General features: G+C 41.2%; 1 protein-coding gene across 1 annotated transcript in view; it reads right to left on the bottom strand.

The window, feature by feature from the left end:
* The window catches only part of ROCK2 (Rho associated coiled-coil containing protein kinase 2), a 149,485-nt gene that overhangs the window by 67,602 nt on the left and 64,366 nt on the right, over window positions 1-17,517 (bottom strand). Inside the window, exons 2-3 of the mRNA XM_077812517.1 lie at window positions 6,059-6,140; window positions 4,156-4,256 (exon numbers count right to left, since the gene is read on the bottom strand). Coding sequence (XP_077668643.1) covers window positions 4,156-4,256; window positions 6,059-6,140 — 183 coding nt within the window. The remainder of the gene's footprint in view (window positions 1-4,155; window positions 4,257-6,058; window positions 6,141-17,517) is intronic.

Here is a 17,517-nt window from a genome sequence, read left to right as displayed (position 1 = left end):
TGTGTGCCAGGCACTAACTGACATTTTTGCCAGGGTAGGTTGGCCCTCCGACATCCTCAAAGATGCAGGGACTAATTTCCTGGCAGGAACTTGGAAAACCTTTGGAAAGCTCATGGGGTAAATCACTTGGTTGCCACTCCTTACCACCATCAAACAAATGGCATGGTGGAGAAGTTTAATGGAACTTTGGGGGCCACGATACGTAAATTCGTAAATGAGCACTCCAATGATTGGGACCTAGTGTTGCAGCAGTTGCTCTTTGCCTACAGAGCTGTACCACATCCCAGTTTAGGGTTTTCCCCATTTGAACTTGTATATGGCCGTGAGGTTAAGGGGCCATGGCAGTTGGTGAAGCAGCAATGGGAGGGATTTACACCTTCTCCAGGAACTAACATTCTGGACTTCGTAACCAACCTACAAAACACCCTCCGAACCTCTTTAGCCCTTGCTAGAGAAAACTTACAGGATGCTCAAAAAGAGCAAAAAGCCTGGTATAATAAACATGCCAGAGAGCGTTCCTTCCAAGTAGGAGACCAGGTCATGGTCTTAAAGGCGCTCCAGGCCCATAAAATGGAAGCATCGTGGGAAGGGCCATTCACGGTCCAGGAGCGCCTGGGAACTGTTAATTATCTCATAGCATTCCCCACCTCCAACCGAAAGCCTAAGGTGTACCATATTATTCTCTAAAGCCCTTTTATTCCAGAGAATTAAAGGTTTGTCAGTTTACAGCCCAGGGAGGAGACGACGCTGAGTGGCCCGAAGGTGTCTACTACGAAGGGAAATGTGGTGGTGGTGTGGAAGAGGTGAACCTCTCCATGATCCTTGGGCGTATGCAGCGACAGCAGATCCAGGAGCTGTGCACTAGCTACGCGCCAACGTTCTCAGCCACCCCAGGACTGACTGAACGGGCATACCACTCCAATGACACAGGTAATGCTCACCAAATTAGGGTCCACCCTTACCGGGTGTCTCCTCAAGCTAAAACTGCTATAGAACGGGAGATCCAGGATATGTTACAGATGGGTGTAATCCGCCCCTCTGAAAGTGCATGGGCATCTCCAGTGGTTCTAGTTCCCAAACCAGATGGGGAAATACGTTTTTGCGTGGACTACCGTAAGCTAAATGCTGTAACTCGCCCAGACAACTATCCAATGCCACGCACAGATGAACTATTAGAGAAACTGGGACGGGCCCAGTTCATCTCTACCTTGGACTTAACCAAGGGGTACTGGCAAGTACCGCTAGATGAATCTGCCAAGGAAAGGTCAGCCTTCATCACACATCTCGGGCTGTATGAAGTTAATGTACTCCCTTTCGGGCTGCAAAATGCACCCGCCACTTTCCAAAGACTTGTAGATGGCCTCCTAGCGGGATTAGGAGATATGCAGTCGCCTACCTTGACGATGTGGCCATATTTTCGGATTGCTGGGCAGACCACCTGGAACATCTACAAAAAGTCCTTGAGCGCATAAGGGAGGCAGGACTAACTGTTAAGGCTAAGAAGTCTCAAATAGGCCTAAACAGAGTGACTTACCTTGGACACCAGGTGGGTCAAGGAACTGTCAGCCCCCTACAGGCCAAAGTGGATGCTATCCAAAAGTGGCCTGTCCCAAAGTCAAAGAAACAGGTTCAATCCTTCTTAGGCTTGGCCGGTTATTACAGACGATTCGTACCGCACTACAGCCAAATCGCCGCCCCACTGACAGACCTAACCAAAAAGAAACAGCCAAATGCTGTTCAGTGGACCGAAAAGTGTCAGAAGGCCTTTAACAAGCTTAAAGCGACACTCATGTCTGATCCTGTACTAAGGGCCCCAGACTTTGACAAACCGTTCCTAGTAACCACAGATGCGTCCGAGCGTGGTGTGGGAGCAGTTTTAATGCAGAAAGGCCCTGATCAAGAATTCCACCCTGTAGTGTTTCTCAGCAAAAAACTGTCTGAGAGGGAAAGCAACTGGTCAGTCACTGAAAAAGAATGTTACGCCTTTGTCTACGCTCTGGAAAAGCTACACCCATATGTTTGGGGACGGCGTTTCTACCTGCAAACCGACCATGCTGCACTGAAGTGGCTCCACACCATCAAGGAAACTAACAAAAAACTTCTTCGGTGGAGTTTAGCTCTCCAAGATTTTGATTTCGACATCCAGCACATCTCAGGAGCTTCTAACAAAGTGGCTGATGCACTCTCCCGTGAAAGTTTCCCAGAATCAACTGGTTAAAATCGTCCTTGAGATGTGGAAAATACTGTTAGTCTTTATGTACTTGGTAGTATATTTAGAGATGCATGTGTCTTATTAACTCTGTTTTTCCTAGATCTCCAGGAAGAAATCCCAGCCAGTGTTTCACCCTAGCTGAGATTTGGGGGGCGTGTCATAAATATAAAGGGAAGGGTAAACCCCTTTGAAATCCCTCCTGGCCAGGGGAAAGCTCCTCTCACCTGTAAAGGGTTAAGAAGCTAAAGGTAACCTCGCTGGCACCTGACCAAAATGACCAATGAGGAGACAAGATACTTTCAAAAGCTGGGAGGAGGGAGAGAAACAAAGGGTCTGTGTGTCTGTCTATATGCTGGTTTTCCGCCGGGGATAGACCAGGAATGGAGTCTTAGAACTTTTAGTAAGTAATCTAGCTAGGCATGTGTTAGATTATGATTTCTTTAAATGGCTGAGAAAAGAATTGTGCTGAATAGAATAACTAATTCTGTCTGTGTATCTTTTTTGTAACTTAAGGTTTTGCCTAGAGGGGTTCTCTATGTTTTTTAATCTAATTACCCTGTAAGATATTTACCATCCTGATTTTACAGGGGGGATTTCTTTATTTCTATTTACTTGTATTTTTATTAAAAGTCTTCTTGTAAGAAAACTGAATGCTTTTTCATTGTTCTCAGATCCAAGGGTTTGGGTCTGTGGTCACCTATGCAAATTGGTGAGGCTTTTTATCCAACATTTCCCAGAAAAGGGGGGGGTGCAAGTGTTGGGAGGATTGTTCATTGTTCTTAAGATCCAAGGGTCTGGGTCTGTAGTCACCTAGGCAAATTGGTCAGGCTTTTTACCAAATCTTGTCCAGGAAGTGGGGTGCAAGGTTTTGGGAAGTATTTTGGGGGGAAAGACGCGTCCAAACAGCTCTTCCCCAGTAACCAGTATTAGTTTGGTGGTGGTAGCGGCAAGGACAAAGGGTGGAATATTTTGTACCTTGGGGAAGTTTTGACCTAAGCTGGTAAAGATAAGCTTAGGAGGTTTTTCATGTAGGTCCCCACATCTGTACCCTAGAGTTCAGAGTGGGGGAGGAACCTTGACAACAACAAACTTTTAAAATGAGAAGTCGGTGAAAACATATATATAAAATTTAAAGTAGGTATTTTAGAAATATTACACACACACACACTTTTAATTTTAAAATTGTTGATTTATCCTACAACCGCACTTGGCAGCCTTAGACACATCAAAATCAATTGCAAAGGAAACTATGGATGACCCAAATCAGCAGATGGAGTGTTCTCTAATCTCATCTTTATGTAAATTTCTAAATAGGTATTTACATTGGGTAATATACCTTGAAAACAAACTGTTTGGATTTTTAAATTAGAAACAAAAATTAAGAAAAGAAATTTGGAATAAAAACCTTGTATGTAAATAGTATTAACTGAATGCATTATAAAACTGTTGTCCCACGTACCAAGAGCAAGAGAGAACTGTGGGGAAAGCCTTCTTGTTGCACTATTGACACTTTACCAACAAAGGAGGTTTCCTGATACTATTGTGGCCAAGAAAAAAACATACCTAGCACAAGCTAAATACTCTAAAGCTGCCCTAGGTAAGGGAAACAGCTTTTCAGTTCTTTCCCTTGCAACCCACCATTATGGGTAAACTATTTTTGAGGTCTGATTTTATGATCTTCAATACACTACTAAGCTTCAGCACAGGAAAGTGTGTTAAGGATATAATGTGAACATTTAATTCCCTTGGATTTCTTTATGTCACAAAGTTTATATTTAACAAGGAATTTGATACTAAATTACAACAAGCAGAGAATTAAAAAAAATAAATCCATGTTTGAAAATGTGCATACTTTCCATTAAAAGTGTGGCTCTAAGAGTATCTAGTTGGTACAATAAATCTAGCTGACAAGTAGTAATCAGATGATGAGTAGACATTCTTACCAACTGTACTTCTCCAAAAGCGCCTCTTCCAATCACCTTAACAACATCATAGTCTTCAGCTTTCATTTGTAAAGCTCGAATTTTTTCCACAATTTTCTCATCTAAAACAAGTTTAAAGAATGACGTCATAAAGACAGATCTGTAGCAGTGTGAGAACAGCTCTGGTAATATTTGTCATCCAGACGGTAAAAACAAGCCATTTGAATACAAAAGTTAAAATTTGCAACTAACTCCTACGTTGTTTTTAAACCATTTGCTCAGAATTAAAATCCATAATTGCAGTCTTTTTGGTATTTCTTGGTAAACAGTTGAATGATCATCTCCTCGTAACTGTGAAAACTAATACTATTCTAATTTCAGTTGTAGTCTACCTAATGCCTTAGAAACATACACTTTTCAAGCCTCCAGACACATTTTAGCCGTTAAGGACCCAACATGACAACCTTGAACTTTTACTCCTCTGCCACCTGCTGTGCTGCCTCCATCCACTAATATTCTTTTGATGAGGGTGTAACGTTAAAGTACCAAGCACATTCAGCAGCATGGCAGGTACAATTTGCCGGGATATACCTGTGAGGTTCAATAGCCATCAAATGGTTAAGCATAATACTGAATATATTTCTTTCACAACAGGACCAGAGAAGAGTCTCTGGTCCAGGAAACATTTGTGGTTCTTTCTTGGGGTTGCCCCTTTCCAGTCCTTCCTTAAGCAGGACTCCCCAGCTTTTCTCTTTAGAACGGGGCTGTACTACTTTCTCCCTACCCAGGAGTCTCCCCAGCTCTCCTCCATGGAGCTGAGTTGTATATTAGCCAACTGGGGGGCCTTTACCAGCTTCTGCCCCAGCTAGTCCCCTTTCCTTAATTATCATTCATGTTGCTCAGCAAGGCAGCCTTTCACTGCTGGTATCTCCTGGCATCTGTTCTGCTGTGAGAGGAGGCAACCTTTATGCTAGTCCTTTTCTCCCAGGTCATCCCCAGTTGGTCATGTGAGAGGGGAGCTTTGCCCCACCCTCTCTGCAAAGCTCCCAGCCTTAAGTCCTTAAAGAAACAGTAACGGGATTTCCTTCTGAACGCTTCTTACCCCCAGGACTGCTTCCTCTCTCCCAGTGTCTCCCAAATCCTTGGGTATATAATCAGATCTTTCAATCTCTTAAAGAGCTGTGCCACATAATGGGTTAGGCAGACCATTAGGCCATACTACCCTTAAGGGACAGATAACCAAAGGAATTTTTGCTCCCCAGACCAATGTAAACATTAATGGAATTATGGTTCCTCCTGTTTTTCCCAGGACACTAACATTTGAAAGGAGTGAGTATTCCCTGAATAGTTGCAAATCTCCCCCCCCCCCCGCCCCGCCAAGTTTGAGTTCTAGTTTAGAAAGCAGTTTTAACTAAGCTAGTTATAAAAACTGCATCAGCTAGCACAGCTTTGTCTATACTGCAGCTCCAACTGGTTTTAAAACAAGACTGAATTTTTGGGAAAATGTTCCTTCCATAGACAACAGCTATGTTTTGAAGTGGTTTAAGAGAGAATCACAGTAAGTTTGTTATTTACATGACAAAGATGCACCTAAAACAAACATTGCAATTAAACAACCATACTTTAAAATCTATTTAAGATGTGGTAGAAGGACTTTTCTGAATTAAAATTAAAAGTATAGTATTGATCAGTATACTTTCCGATACATTTGTAAGAGTAATGAAATTTTAGTAATGAAACATCACCATTGCAATGAGATCTCAAGTATCTACTGAGAAGGGAATGCTGTTTTTATAGTGCAAGCTCTGTTTTGTGGTAATTAGCGAAGTACACATAAGTAATGTATAGTATTTCTGCCCATTCAGCTTCCAAGACTGTTATAGTGCAATCATGACAACATCAAGCATACTTAAGTGCAACTTACATCTATTTAAGAAATTATCTATGTTCTTGTTTTTCCTCAGTGCTGGAAAATCCAGATCAAGGACCAAAGAATTCAGGCCATCCTGAAAAGAAATAAAAATAAGTTAATTGTAAACGTGTTTCTAGAATTTCAAAATTAACCTCTCTCTTAAAACTATTGTAATAAGTATGGTTCTATATTATTCAAGCACAGACCACAATCCCATTATGCAAATACAGTTATCTTAATGAACGAAAAGGATTGCACAGGCGCAAGGGCAGCAACATGTGTTTTAGAATTCTCCCTCACTCAAGGTATCGTTTCACTGGATTTCTGATCTTGAATTCGGACCCCCTAGGACAAGACAAATCAGAACTTCCCTACATCTTAAAACATTTTTGTTCTTTGAGGCACAGTAAGGCAATCCTCATTCTGAAATCAATTGTACAGAATAACTGGTTTCAGTAACTTTTATGAATGGGAAGCAAAGAGCTCCCCAAAATCTAAGTATAATAAAAGTCCAAAGAATATTTATAGAACAGAAAGAGGCTATTAAAAAAAGTTTAGTTATTGAAAATATTTCTTTCCCTTATCAACACTGAAGGGAAGTGGGACAAGTGAGTGAGAATCTCATCTAGAAAAGGAAAAATGCAAAATTTCTCCTCTAAAGAAAGCATATTAACTGGATTCCTTCTCTTAGAAACCAAAGCTCAAAAGGCTGTCTCCACAAATACATAAATTGTCCAATCATGAAGAAACAAAAACTGTTAAAGGAAGTTTCATGTATTCAGAAGAATCAGAGGTCATCCAAATCCCCCATCCACAGAAGCAGGCTGGAGAGCTGAGGGGAAATACTAATCAGGTGGGAAACAGCCAAAAGGTAGGACCAATATGGTCCTCAAGATGAGCAAAATGAAAGACTTTATGTGCTACACATTTGCTACAACAGAGATACAAATACAAAAGAACACATATTCCTTCTCATTAGCATAAATTCACGAGTTAGGCCAGATTTTTGGTCCAGAAAATGTGATTATTAGGGCTGTCAAGTGATTAAAAAATTAATTGTGATTAATCATTGATTAATCATGCTGTTAAACAATAATAGAATACCATTTATTTAAAATACTTTTGGATGTTTTCTACATCTTCAAATATATTGATTTCGCTTACAACACAGAATACAGAGTGCACGGTGCTCACTTTATATTTATTTTTATTACAAATATTTGCACTGTAAAAAACGAAAGAAATAGTATTTTTCAATTCACCTAATACAAGTACTAAAGTGCAATCACTTTATCATGAAAGTTGATCTTACAAATGTAGAATTATGTACAAAATTATGTACACTCCAGAGTAGTGGTGGACAACCTGCGGGCCACACGCAGCCCGTCAGGATAATCCGCTGGTAGGCCACAAGATAGTTTGTTTATATTGACCGTCTGTCTGCAGGCACAGCCGCCTGCAGTTCCCAGTGGTTGTGGTTCGCCATCCACCACTGCTCTGGAGAATACCAGCACCAGAACCACTATCTTGTGGTTAAATGTACTGACGAAAAACTTGTTAAATTCCACAATTTTACCAAACTGGTATTCCTCAAGGAAAAAGGAGCTTGTATACAACTGACCTGCTATGTCAAAAGAACACAGTCAATATAACTCCTTATGCAGGAGATAATATATTTTTTTTTTTCAAAACAAGATAGTTCAGATCATTGGACAGCCTTTATTACATTCATTGTGTTCAATCCTCAATATTGTAAAACATTAATGATACACCCCACCATAGGAAAATACATAGGAAAGTTTAGGCTCTGTGTACGATGATGAATTAGCATCTGTTTAGAAAGGCAAAATGAGTGAAACCTGATGCTGAGGTGCAGACACTGTCAACTCAGGAGGCTAGGATATCACCTTGCAATAATGAGGTACACAATGTTCACTTGGGAACCTCAAATATTCACACACTGCCAATGCAAAGAACTAAGCAGCAGAGGGATTACGAAGCACCTGCGTTTAAGGTTCTCCCACTCCTTAGAAACAAACATCAAGCATTGCAAGAAGCTCACCAAAATACTGTCATACTTCTTAATGCTAATCAACTACTCAGCAAGTCCTTGAAGGCACTAAGAACTGAAGATTTAGAAATGCAGAAATTCAAATAGAGGGATTCAAATATAGTGGAACAGAGCAAATGTCTGCACTTTGAAACATGTAGTCATCCCGTAAGGTCTTTTGAAAGGTAGAGACTAATCTCTGGGCTGTTGGATGTCCAGCCTGCAATGCAGCTTCAAGCAGTAGGAATAGCACATTAAGGGTATGTCTACACTGCAAAGATAACCGCAACACTAAGTCTCAAAGCCCAGGTCAACTGACTCGGTCTCTCAGGGCTCAGGCTGCATGGCTAAAAATAGCAGTGTAGATGTTCCTGCTCAGGCTGGAGCCCAGGCTCTGAAACTTGGCATGGGTAGAGGGTGAAGAATTGCCTAATCTGTTAATTTGGGTCTTCCTAGATTCTTTTCTACATGCAACATAGGAAAAACTAGACTTGTCACTGGGACCCCAACTAAATCTGTAACAATACTAACAAGATTTCTAAGGCCCAGATCATCCCTCCAATTATGTGTCCACAATTGCCATTGAAGCTAATAGGCATCGCACATACAATTAATTTATCAGCTATGTACATATAAAAGGAATAAAACTTGGATAACAAATTCTATTACTGCGTGCACTATAGACTGAAGTATCTTCCTCTGAAAAGCTGTGTCTGCAGATGAATACACCTATCTTGCACTGTCTGATGATGGTACGAGAGCAAGGCCATATTGCTGCTTGCATCTCTTTTCATAGGAGTCACGAAAATTTTCCACCGACAATGGAACTACTGGCATATTTGATGCTTATATCAGTAGGTTTTTCTTTGCCTTTTGTAAGATTCTAAGATACCTGCCTTAATCCAGTTATCTATGGAGGAATTGGAAGTGTTCTGCATTAGACCGCGTGATGATAATAAGGATCTCGAAGTCCTAAAGGTTTCAGTCTTCTTTTGATAGACATTATGTGCACCATACACATCTAGTTTATGCTAATCTCTCCCTTTGAATTCAAGGCATTAGATGGAGGAATATAACAATATCATTCTGGTCCATGACTAGGGCTGCCAGGTACTACAGTAATAGTATTTATAGAATTGGGAGTTTTGTTTTGGGATAAAAGGCTAAATCAGCCCTCTGTGGCTCCCCCGACAAATATTCCAACTCTGAAATTCTCTTATGGTCAGATGACCATTATGAAAAAGGTTGCTGGACACTACACTGGAAAGTAAATATAAATGATACTGAGTTAGGGGTATCAAAAGGAAAGCGATGATACAGCTGAAAATTCCAAGTCCCAGTTGTGACGGGTTCCCCCTGGGGTGCCACTTGGAACTGCGATACCACTGAGCCTTCTGACCCACCAGCCAGGGCTCCCTCTCACACTGTGCTGCTGTGACAAGCTGCAAAGCCCTCCAATCTTGCACTTTCCCTACCTGTGTGAATGCTGGTGACACACCCAGCTGCAGTTACATACAGGCTCTCTAACCACCAGCCTTCCCAGCCTGGGACCCCAGAGCAGTACCGTCCTGCCCTCGTCAAATCTGGCCAGTATATAGGTTTAACATCCAGTCCGCTTCTCCCTCAGTGTGAAGAGCACACTTGTGATAACCCAGCTGAGATTTTCCCCAGACACCTTAGTCAAATGCACACTGGTCTGGATTAAAAGTTTATTAACTACAAAAGGAAAGATTTTAAGTGATTATAAGTGACAGCAACAGATCAAAGCAGATTACCTAGTAAATAAACAAAAACACAAACTGAGTTTAACATACTAGATAGGCAGGATATGAATTAGCAAATTCTCACCCGAGTGATAAACAGGCTGGAAGATTCTTAAAGCACAAGCTGCCTTGGCTTTGCAGCATGGGTTTCCCAGGTTTTCATACACAGGCTAGAAATCCCTCTAGCCTGGGACCATCACTTCCCACAGCTGAGTCTTTGTTCCCCGGGTGTTTCCAGGTGTTGTTGTTGTAGGGAGAGTGAGGTACCATCATGATGTAATTTCCCCCTTTTATAACTTCTTCTCACTTGCTAGAAAGCTCTTCTGCTGTGACCTGGGTCAAACAGTTCCCATTGTGTGGTGCTATCTCTGAGAGGTTTCTATCATACATAATTCCTTGTGCTTGTGCGCATTTCCTCAATAAGCCATTAAAGATTTTTTGGCCTTTTTACTGTTGTACCTGAAAGGCTGCTTGTGGGTGTTTTCAACCTCACATGTTTCAGTAACTCATACATAGTCAAACTTCGTAACTTCACATACAATGACAGCACATATAATCCAATGAGATATTAATGTCTAGCAGATCAAGACTTTTAGACTGATACCTCACACGGCATACTTTGTACAAAACATATCCTAATTATATGACAGTGGTGAATAAGGGGGAGCCATGGTGTCACACCAGTTTCCCCAAAGGAAGAGGAGAAATAACTCCTGATCCACTTGCTTGCTCGTAACACTGTTTAAAGCTGTCACTGCTAACTTCCAGAAGTTTGACACAATCGTGTACTTTTTGAAGGAACTGCAGACACAACTGAAGCCATAAATATATAATATACCACCACAAACACGCAGATTTCAATTCTGTAATTTCTACCTTTATAAATATGCTACCCTAGGAATTGCTATACCAGATCATACCCATAATACATCTAGTCTAGCATTCTAATAGTGGCCAGTACCAGATGGTTCAAAGGAAGGCACAAGAACCCCTGTAGTTGGCAGCACGTGGTATGTTCACTAAAAATTTAGATAATCCATTTACAGAAGTTTTTCTGAACATTACTGACAAACACCTCACAGACACTATTTGTAATCTGGCACAATAACTCACTTTCTTATATGAATCAACATGAACCATGTACAGAACTATGTGCAATGTAGTTTATAAAACAAACAACCTTAAGCTACTCAGCAAAACAGAAACATAACCAATAAACAGTCAGATTTAAGGCTGTTCAGAATGGGTAATGTGAAAGGGAGACAGGTGAGGTTAAGAAGGGGAACTGATTATCTGAGTGCAGATGGGGACTGTCACTACCATTTAATAGAATCCAGCACAATGGGGCCCCAATTGCAATTGTGTACCACAGTGACTGGCTACTATGGACTACCAACAGTACAAACAATGGGGCTACAATTCCATAAGGTGGTTTTGATGATGCTGGAAACCTCAACTATCATCCGATTTTGAACTTTTGATTCCTCAAAAGCCCTCAATTGACTATAGATCCATAATTGAGCCTGAATTTATCTTAGATACAGATCAGGGATGTTCATTACTAAATGTACCTGCATAGACTCAACAAGAAAACCTGTTCTTTTCCCAAACATCAACAGTCCTCCTAACTCCACTGCTCCCTACATGGACCCATATCTCCTGCTTGCTCTCCATTTATTGTCACTGTCCCAGTTCACCTTAACTGCATTTGTATGTCCCTTCAGTGGCCCACCAAAGGCACCCACTCGCAGGTTTCCACCTCCCCAGTCATTGCCTCTCTTGCGTGGAGATTGGCATCTCATTCCCATTTGACTGGGGTATTTGTAGGCTACACTGTTCCCTGACTTCACTGTGTTATTCCCAGCAGAGACAGGCTGGGTTGCCCAAGCCCACCTGCTCGCTTTCTCTTCAGAGACAATTAAAACGCTGAATTGCTGTAATTATAAGTTACCGACAAAGCACTTCTTATACAAGCCTATTTTATCCTTAAGGTAAAAGGATGACAGAGAAACAGATCAAGAACAATAAAAGAACCTACACTCACGCTAATAAGCTTACCAGAGAACATCCCAACTCTAACATAGGCTCTGGCAGGAGCAGTCCTTCAAAACCTCACCCAAGGATTTTCCTTTGCGATCACAAGTTCATCACAGCTCCAGCTCAGAACAAGCACACAGTCTTATGGGGCTTCAGTAGCCACAGTCTTTCCATCCTACCTTAAGGATTGGGGACCTCTGTGGACCAGAGGTCCTGTCCATTTGCTGGATCAGGAAGAAGGCCCTGAGCCACTTTAAAACCAGGTTATTTATCCAAAAATCCTTTCTTTGTCTGTTGGTTCCTGGAGAATCCAGTTTGCACTAGCATATGCGTACCTCTCCAGGGGTTGGCTTCAAAGGGCTGATAACAGAGAAAGTATATTAGCATCCCCCTCCAACTAGAGAAGGTACATATAATTCCATAACATATACACAATTACATTTTTAATACAATGGGCCCCCAAAGATATTAACCCTAATTCAATAAGGTTTAACTTAAGACGTTTCTCTTAATTTGATAAGGTTTATCCAGGATATTGTCAGTCTGTCACAGTCACTGTAATTTGTTTTTTTAAACTACTACTGAGCTGTAGCTCACGAAAGCTTATGCTCAGATAAATTGGTTAGTCTCTAAGGTGCCACAAGTCCTCCTTTTCTTTTTACTCCAGAATCTGTACAAGCTGGAAGAGAATTGAAAATTACTTCTGGCTATTTATGACCTGCAAGGTCATTTTGCATTATATTTTGGGTGGTTTTTTTTTTTTTAAATGCATGGATTACTATGTTCAATCTATATCCTAGTTATAGATCCGGGGGGAAAAGGCATCAAATTATATATTTTAGTGATGCTGTACTAGAGGGTCCATAGAATTGTAACAGTTAAATGTAAGTTACCAACATCACACCGTGACATTGTTAAAATGTCTTAGGGTGACGGCGTGTACTAGGCCTTTCAGGTCCTCCAGATGGCCTTGTGCTTCTTCAGCACTCCACCCCAGAAAAAAGGCAGTAGAGTGGGGTCCTCTTCGCTGCCTAAAGAGGTTGCAGGGGAGGCAGCCAATCAGAGCCTAGAAGGCTAAAGGACCCTGTTCCTGACTGAGGAAACCGTAGCAGCTGGACAGAGCAGTAGCTGGCTGGGACCACGAAGAGTGGAAGGCTGGGAGACTCCACAGGTACAGAGACTGTGGAGAAACACTGCCTAAGCAGAGGTAGGACTCTGAAGCTCTCTAGGCACAGAGGCCTGGGAGAAAGAGCCCCGACAAAAAGGGCGAGAAACTTGTTATAAGCTCACCAGGCAAAGGAGCCTGTGAGAAAGAAACAATCTTTTAGAGGGCAGAGATTGTTACCAACTCTCTAAGCAAGGAGGCCTGGGAGAGACGCTGCTTAAACGAAGAAAAGGCAGAGGACCCAAGAAGCTAATGGGACAGAGTGAGAAGCAACCCAGGCAATGCAGCAATAGACAATAGTGAAGGAAGCACCAGGTGGCTGCTAGTTGTAGGGTCCTAGGGTTGGGACCCAGAGTAATGGGCGGGCCTGGGTCCCCACACAGGCCAAGGAGGCAACAAGTTTTGGTTGGCACTCAAGAAGGGGGCAAGTGCTTAAACAGGCCCAGAGACAGGACTCTGGGGAGGGGCCAACCTTTTGTTGGACTGTGCTACCCTGGAAGGGGTTTGTTTTCCATTTGTTTCACCTACAGACTGCGTGTGACTTGGCTGAGTCACTGAAAACCCATCTAAAAAGAGAAACTACCAGCACCGGGCACCAAAAAAAAAAAAAAAACTAGGCATGTACCTCGCCAGCAAGAGACGCTCGCGAGTGGCCACACCTTTACACTTATGTCAAGGATCCTTCTCTTCAACCCACCAATTCCTATATTTTATGAAGACTGGAAAATTGTATCACTTTAATTATGCCAAATGTACAATGATTAGCTCTCTCTTCTCCCAGCTTTCCACAAATTCTGTTCATAAAAATTTAAACAGCTTTTACATGTAGCTGCCAATGAACAGTCATAGAAACTGAGATGACAATTATGCCACCTAGATCACTAGAAATCTTCCTAATTTCTGATGTCTATCATCCACAACGTGCAACAACAAAATCAGGCCTGGTGAAAACAAGCAGCATTTCGAAGTCTAAAGTTTATCCTTGAAGTTGCATGTTTGTTTTAGGTTATATTTGTAAAAAGTGGGGTTTTTTTCTATAAAAGTAGAAGCTAAAAGCAAACCCAAAGGCCAATATTTCTGTGTTTTTGCTTAATCCTGGGAGAAGTGATAGAAAGTCTTATAAAAATTCTTTCAAAGAAAGCAAATTTTAAGGTTCACAAAAACATTAAACAAATACGAGGCATTTCATATACATGTTAATATTTATTGTATGAAAGACCTCTCTATATTTTAATACTTGACCAACTGATGTTTTAAGCTCTAAACAGTTGCTGAAGGGCATCTTTCACCTAAGAGCATTAAATTTGTATTACATTTATGAACATTGATGAGCATGCCTGGGCCAAAAGATAAAACAGACCATCCAAACTGAAGATAAGTAATCCAGGAAATGACATCCTCTGTTTAGGCCTCATTGATAAGTCATTCCTACCAGGAAATATGTTATTAAAATGATATCACTGTTCACTTCCTCTTTCTGTTATTACAAAAGGTTTAAAGCCATCAGAACTAAAAATAGCAGGAACCAAACACACACATTGTTGGCAAAAGCAAAGGCAACCCCAGTCCTATCAAAAAAGATCTACTTGTGTAAATTCGCTTAAACACTCTTTATATTGCATTTCTCCAGCAGACAAATCTCAATTAAAAGTTTTTTTCAGCATTCTCCTGAATCAGAAGAGAAGATTTCCCAGAACAATTAGCCACTAGGAATCCACTTTGAAAGTAGCCCTCAATTTTGCCTTCTAAGCAGGCATCCTGTACAGTTTGAAGACCTAAATAAATGGAGGAAAAATTAACTAAGGGAAAGCCTTGGAAACAAGAGAGAGCTAAATGTATGTGTTGTTCACTCTGACAAAGACAACTGGGGAGAAAACAGAAGCCACAAAACAGCCAGTCAAATTCTCTGCTTATATTTCAAGTAATCCCACTGAAATCAGCACAGAATGTGGCCTCACCTGTGTTGGCACTTAATTCTAAAGTTATAATGGCTGGTTGAGTCTGTTTGGGGTTTATGCCTTCATCAACCCTGTTCAGTTGAATGGCCTGGCCTACTCAGATTTAGGCCCCGCCATACTATGAGCAAAAATGAGTTGGCAGAATCCAAAACATCTTTTCACAGTACCACCGGGTACAATACCAATTACATTTTTAGTGTTTTCAGTTCATAACTAATCTAGAAAACAAAATCACCTAGGTGATTTAGAAGCACAACTACTGATAATATAAACTCCTAAAAACAGAATATGCACTTTTTAAATGTATGCATACTTGAACTGACAATCCAATGGCTTTTTAACTGATTAAAACATTATAATATTCCCAGGTATGGATTTATACGAGACCATAACATACCTAAAATACGCTTAAATGGTTTTGGACCTGCTGGAGTGATTACTTCTCTCCATGTTGTTGGAGCTACTATTACTAAATCAGGCTAACAAGCCATATAGCAACAACAGGACAGGAAAGGTGGTTGGATATTTATGTGAGACCCTGAGCTCTAGAATTAATTTCACAACTTCGCTCAGCAAATCCTGACTTTAAATTACTATCAGGACATTTTAGAAGACTCATTTGTTCTTCTAGGACAGGGGTGGGCAAACTACGGCCTGGGGGGCCGCATTCGGCCCTTCAGATGTTTCAATCAGGCCATTGAGCTCCGGCTGGGGAGCGGGGTCAAGGGCTTGCCACGCTGTGCGTGGCTCCCGCAGATCCCATTGGCTGGCAACTGCAGCCAATGGGAGCTGCAGACGCGGCACCTGAGGACAGGACAGTGCACCGTGCCCCCTGGCTGCGCCTCCGCGTAGGAGCAGGAGGGGGGACATGCCACTGCTTCCAGGAGCTGCTTGAGGTAAGTGCCACCCAGAGCCTGCACCCCCAGCTGGAGCCCTCACCCCCACACCTCAACCCCTGCCCCAGCCCAGAGCCCCCTCCACCACCCTGAACTCCTAATTTCTGGCCCCACTCAAGAGCCCGCACCCCCAGCCGGAGCCCTCACCCCCTCCCGCACCCCAATCCCCAATTTCGTGAGCATTCAGGATCCACCATACAATTTCCATACCCAGATGTGGCCCTCGGGCCAAAAAGTTTGCCCACCCCTGTTCTAGAATGTTCCCAAAGCAAGACAGTAAGTAGAGGTACGTGAAGGAAGTGATGGAGGGGGCTATAATCCCGGCAACATGTACTGTTGGGAGGTTTTATTGTTCTGGAAGACTACTTGAAATTTAATAGTTTTTTTCAGATTACATTATTTGAGTTTAACTGTATGGAATCTCGTAGTTTAGACTTGTGACTAAAAAGAAATGTATTCAAATATATCTGAACGTAGTCGTCATCTACAAGTAAATACATATTTAGACATTTAAACCATGTAACATAGACAATAGGTTTCAGTGAAATGTGGTTCTTCTCACAGATTTTGCACCTGGACAATATTTAAAACAATTTTTCAGGGGTTATTTATTTATTTGACTATTGGGGGGAAAAACATCTTGATTACCATTTATAGTACAGTAGCACATACGGTCACCACTCACATCCTCTTAGGCAGTGTACACATAAAGAGATACGGCCTCTGCCCTAAAGAGCTTACAATGCAGTTTAAAATGGAATTTACAGATGAACAAAGTAAACAAACTGGAGGAGAGGGGTGAGAAGAAGGAGCAGCAACAGTATATTCATAACTTACTTGTTGAACACAGGTTTTACAGATAATTCATATTTTCAATATTACAGTGTTATTTAGCAATAAAGACTCTAAAAATATTATATATGTACTTTAGCCAGAAATATTTCAATTAAATATTATTTCCACTTCTATTAAATGTCACCATTTGTCTCCTCCCACAGCTCATCTGCTGCCATTTTTGTCTTCAGACTCCAGCAATATAAAACAAATTCTAGGTCTACTTTTGCTGTGACAGTGCAATCATAGAAGATTCAGTCATCTAGTATAACCTGTCCTGAGCCAAATGTCACTATATATTTATAAATTCCTTAGTTGGTTTTAATTTTTGATTTGGCATTGCTCTCAAAAGAGCAGACAAGCATAAAAATGCACAGAGTCCTAAATTAAAAATGTTTAATAAATACAGTATTAAGGGTAATTTCTTTCCTGTTAATTTGGCTTCTCCAAGGTTTCCAATAGCGTATCATACAACAGACTTCAGCAGAAGGACACAGGAAAGCAAAATAATTCCGATTATTACTCTTCCACAAAAGTAACTGGCTGTATCAACTCAGTTGAAGGCTTCCCAAACAACCAAATTGAATTTACACCCAAAAAAAATTAAAACAAAAAAATCAAAACTAGAAGTAGAGTTGGAAAAAGAGAAACTAATGTTCAAGGTTCAAGTCGTACAAAGTATTCCTTTCCAATGCTGACAAGTCACAAGATATTGACCAAAAATTTTAACTGATCCACCAGTTTAGTAAAGCTTTCTGACAATGGTCC

The sequence above is a fragment of the Eretmochelys imbricata genome, chromosome 3 (genome assembly GCF_965152235.1).
Source record: "Eretmochelys imbricata isolate rEreImb1 chromosome 3, rEreImb1.hap1, whole genome shotgun sequence".
In the NCBI taxonomy this organism is placed as follows: Eukaryota; Metazoa; Chordata; order Testudines; family Cheloniidae; genus Eretmochelys; species Eretmochelys imbricata.
The sequence above is the reverse complement of the archived record's forward strand: the minus strand, read 5'-3'. Positions and strand labels throughout refer to the sequence as shown.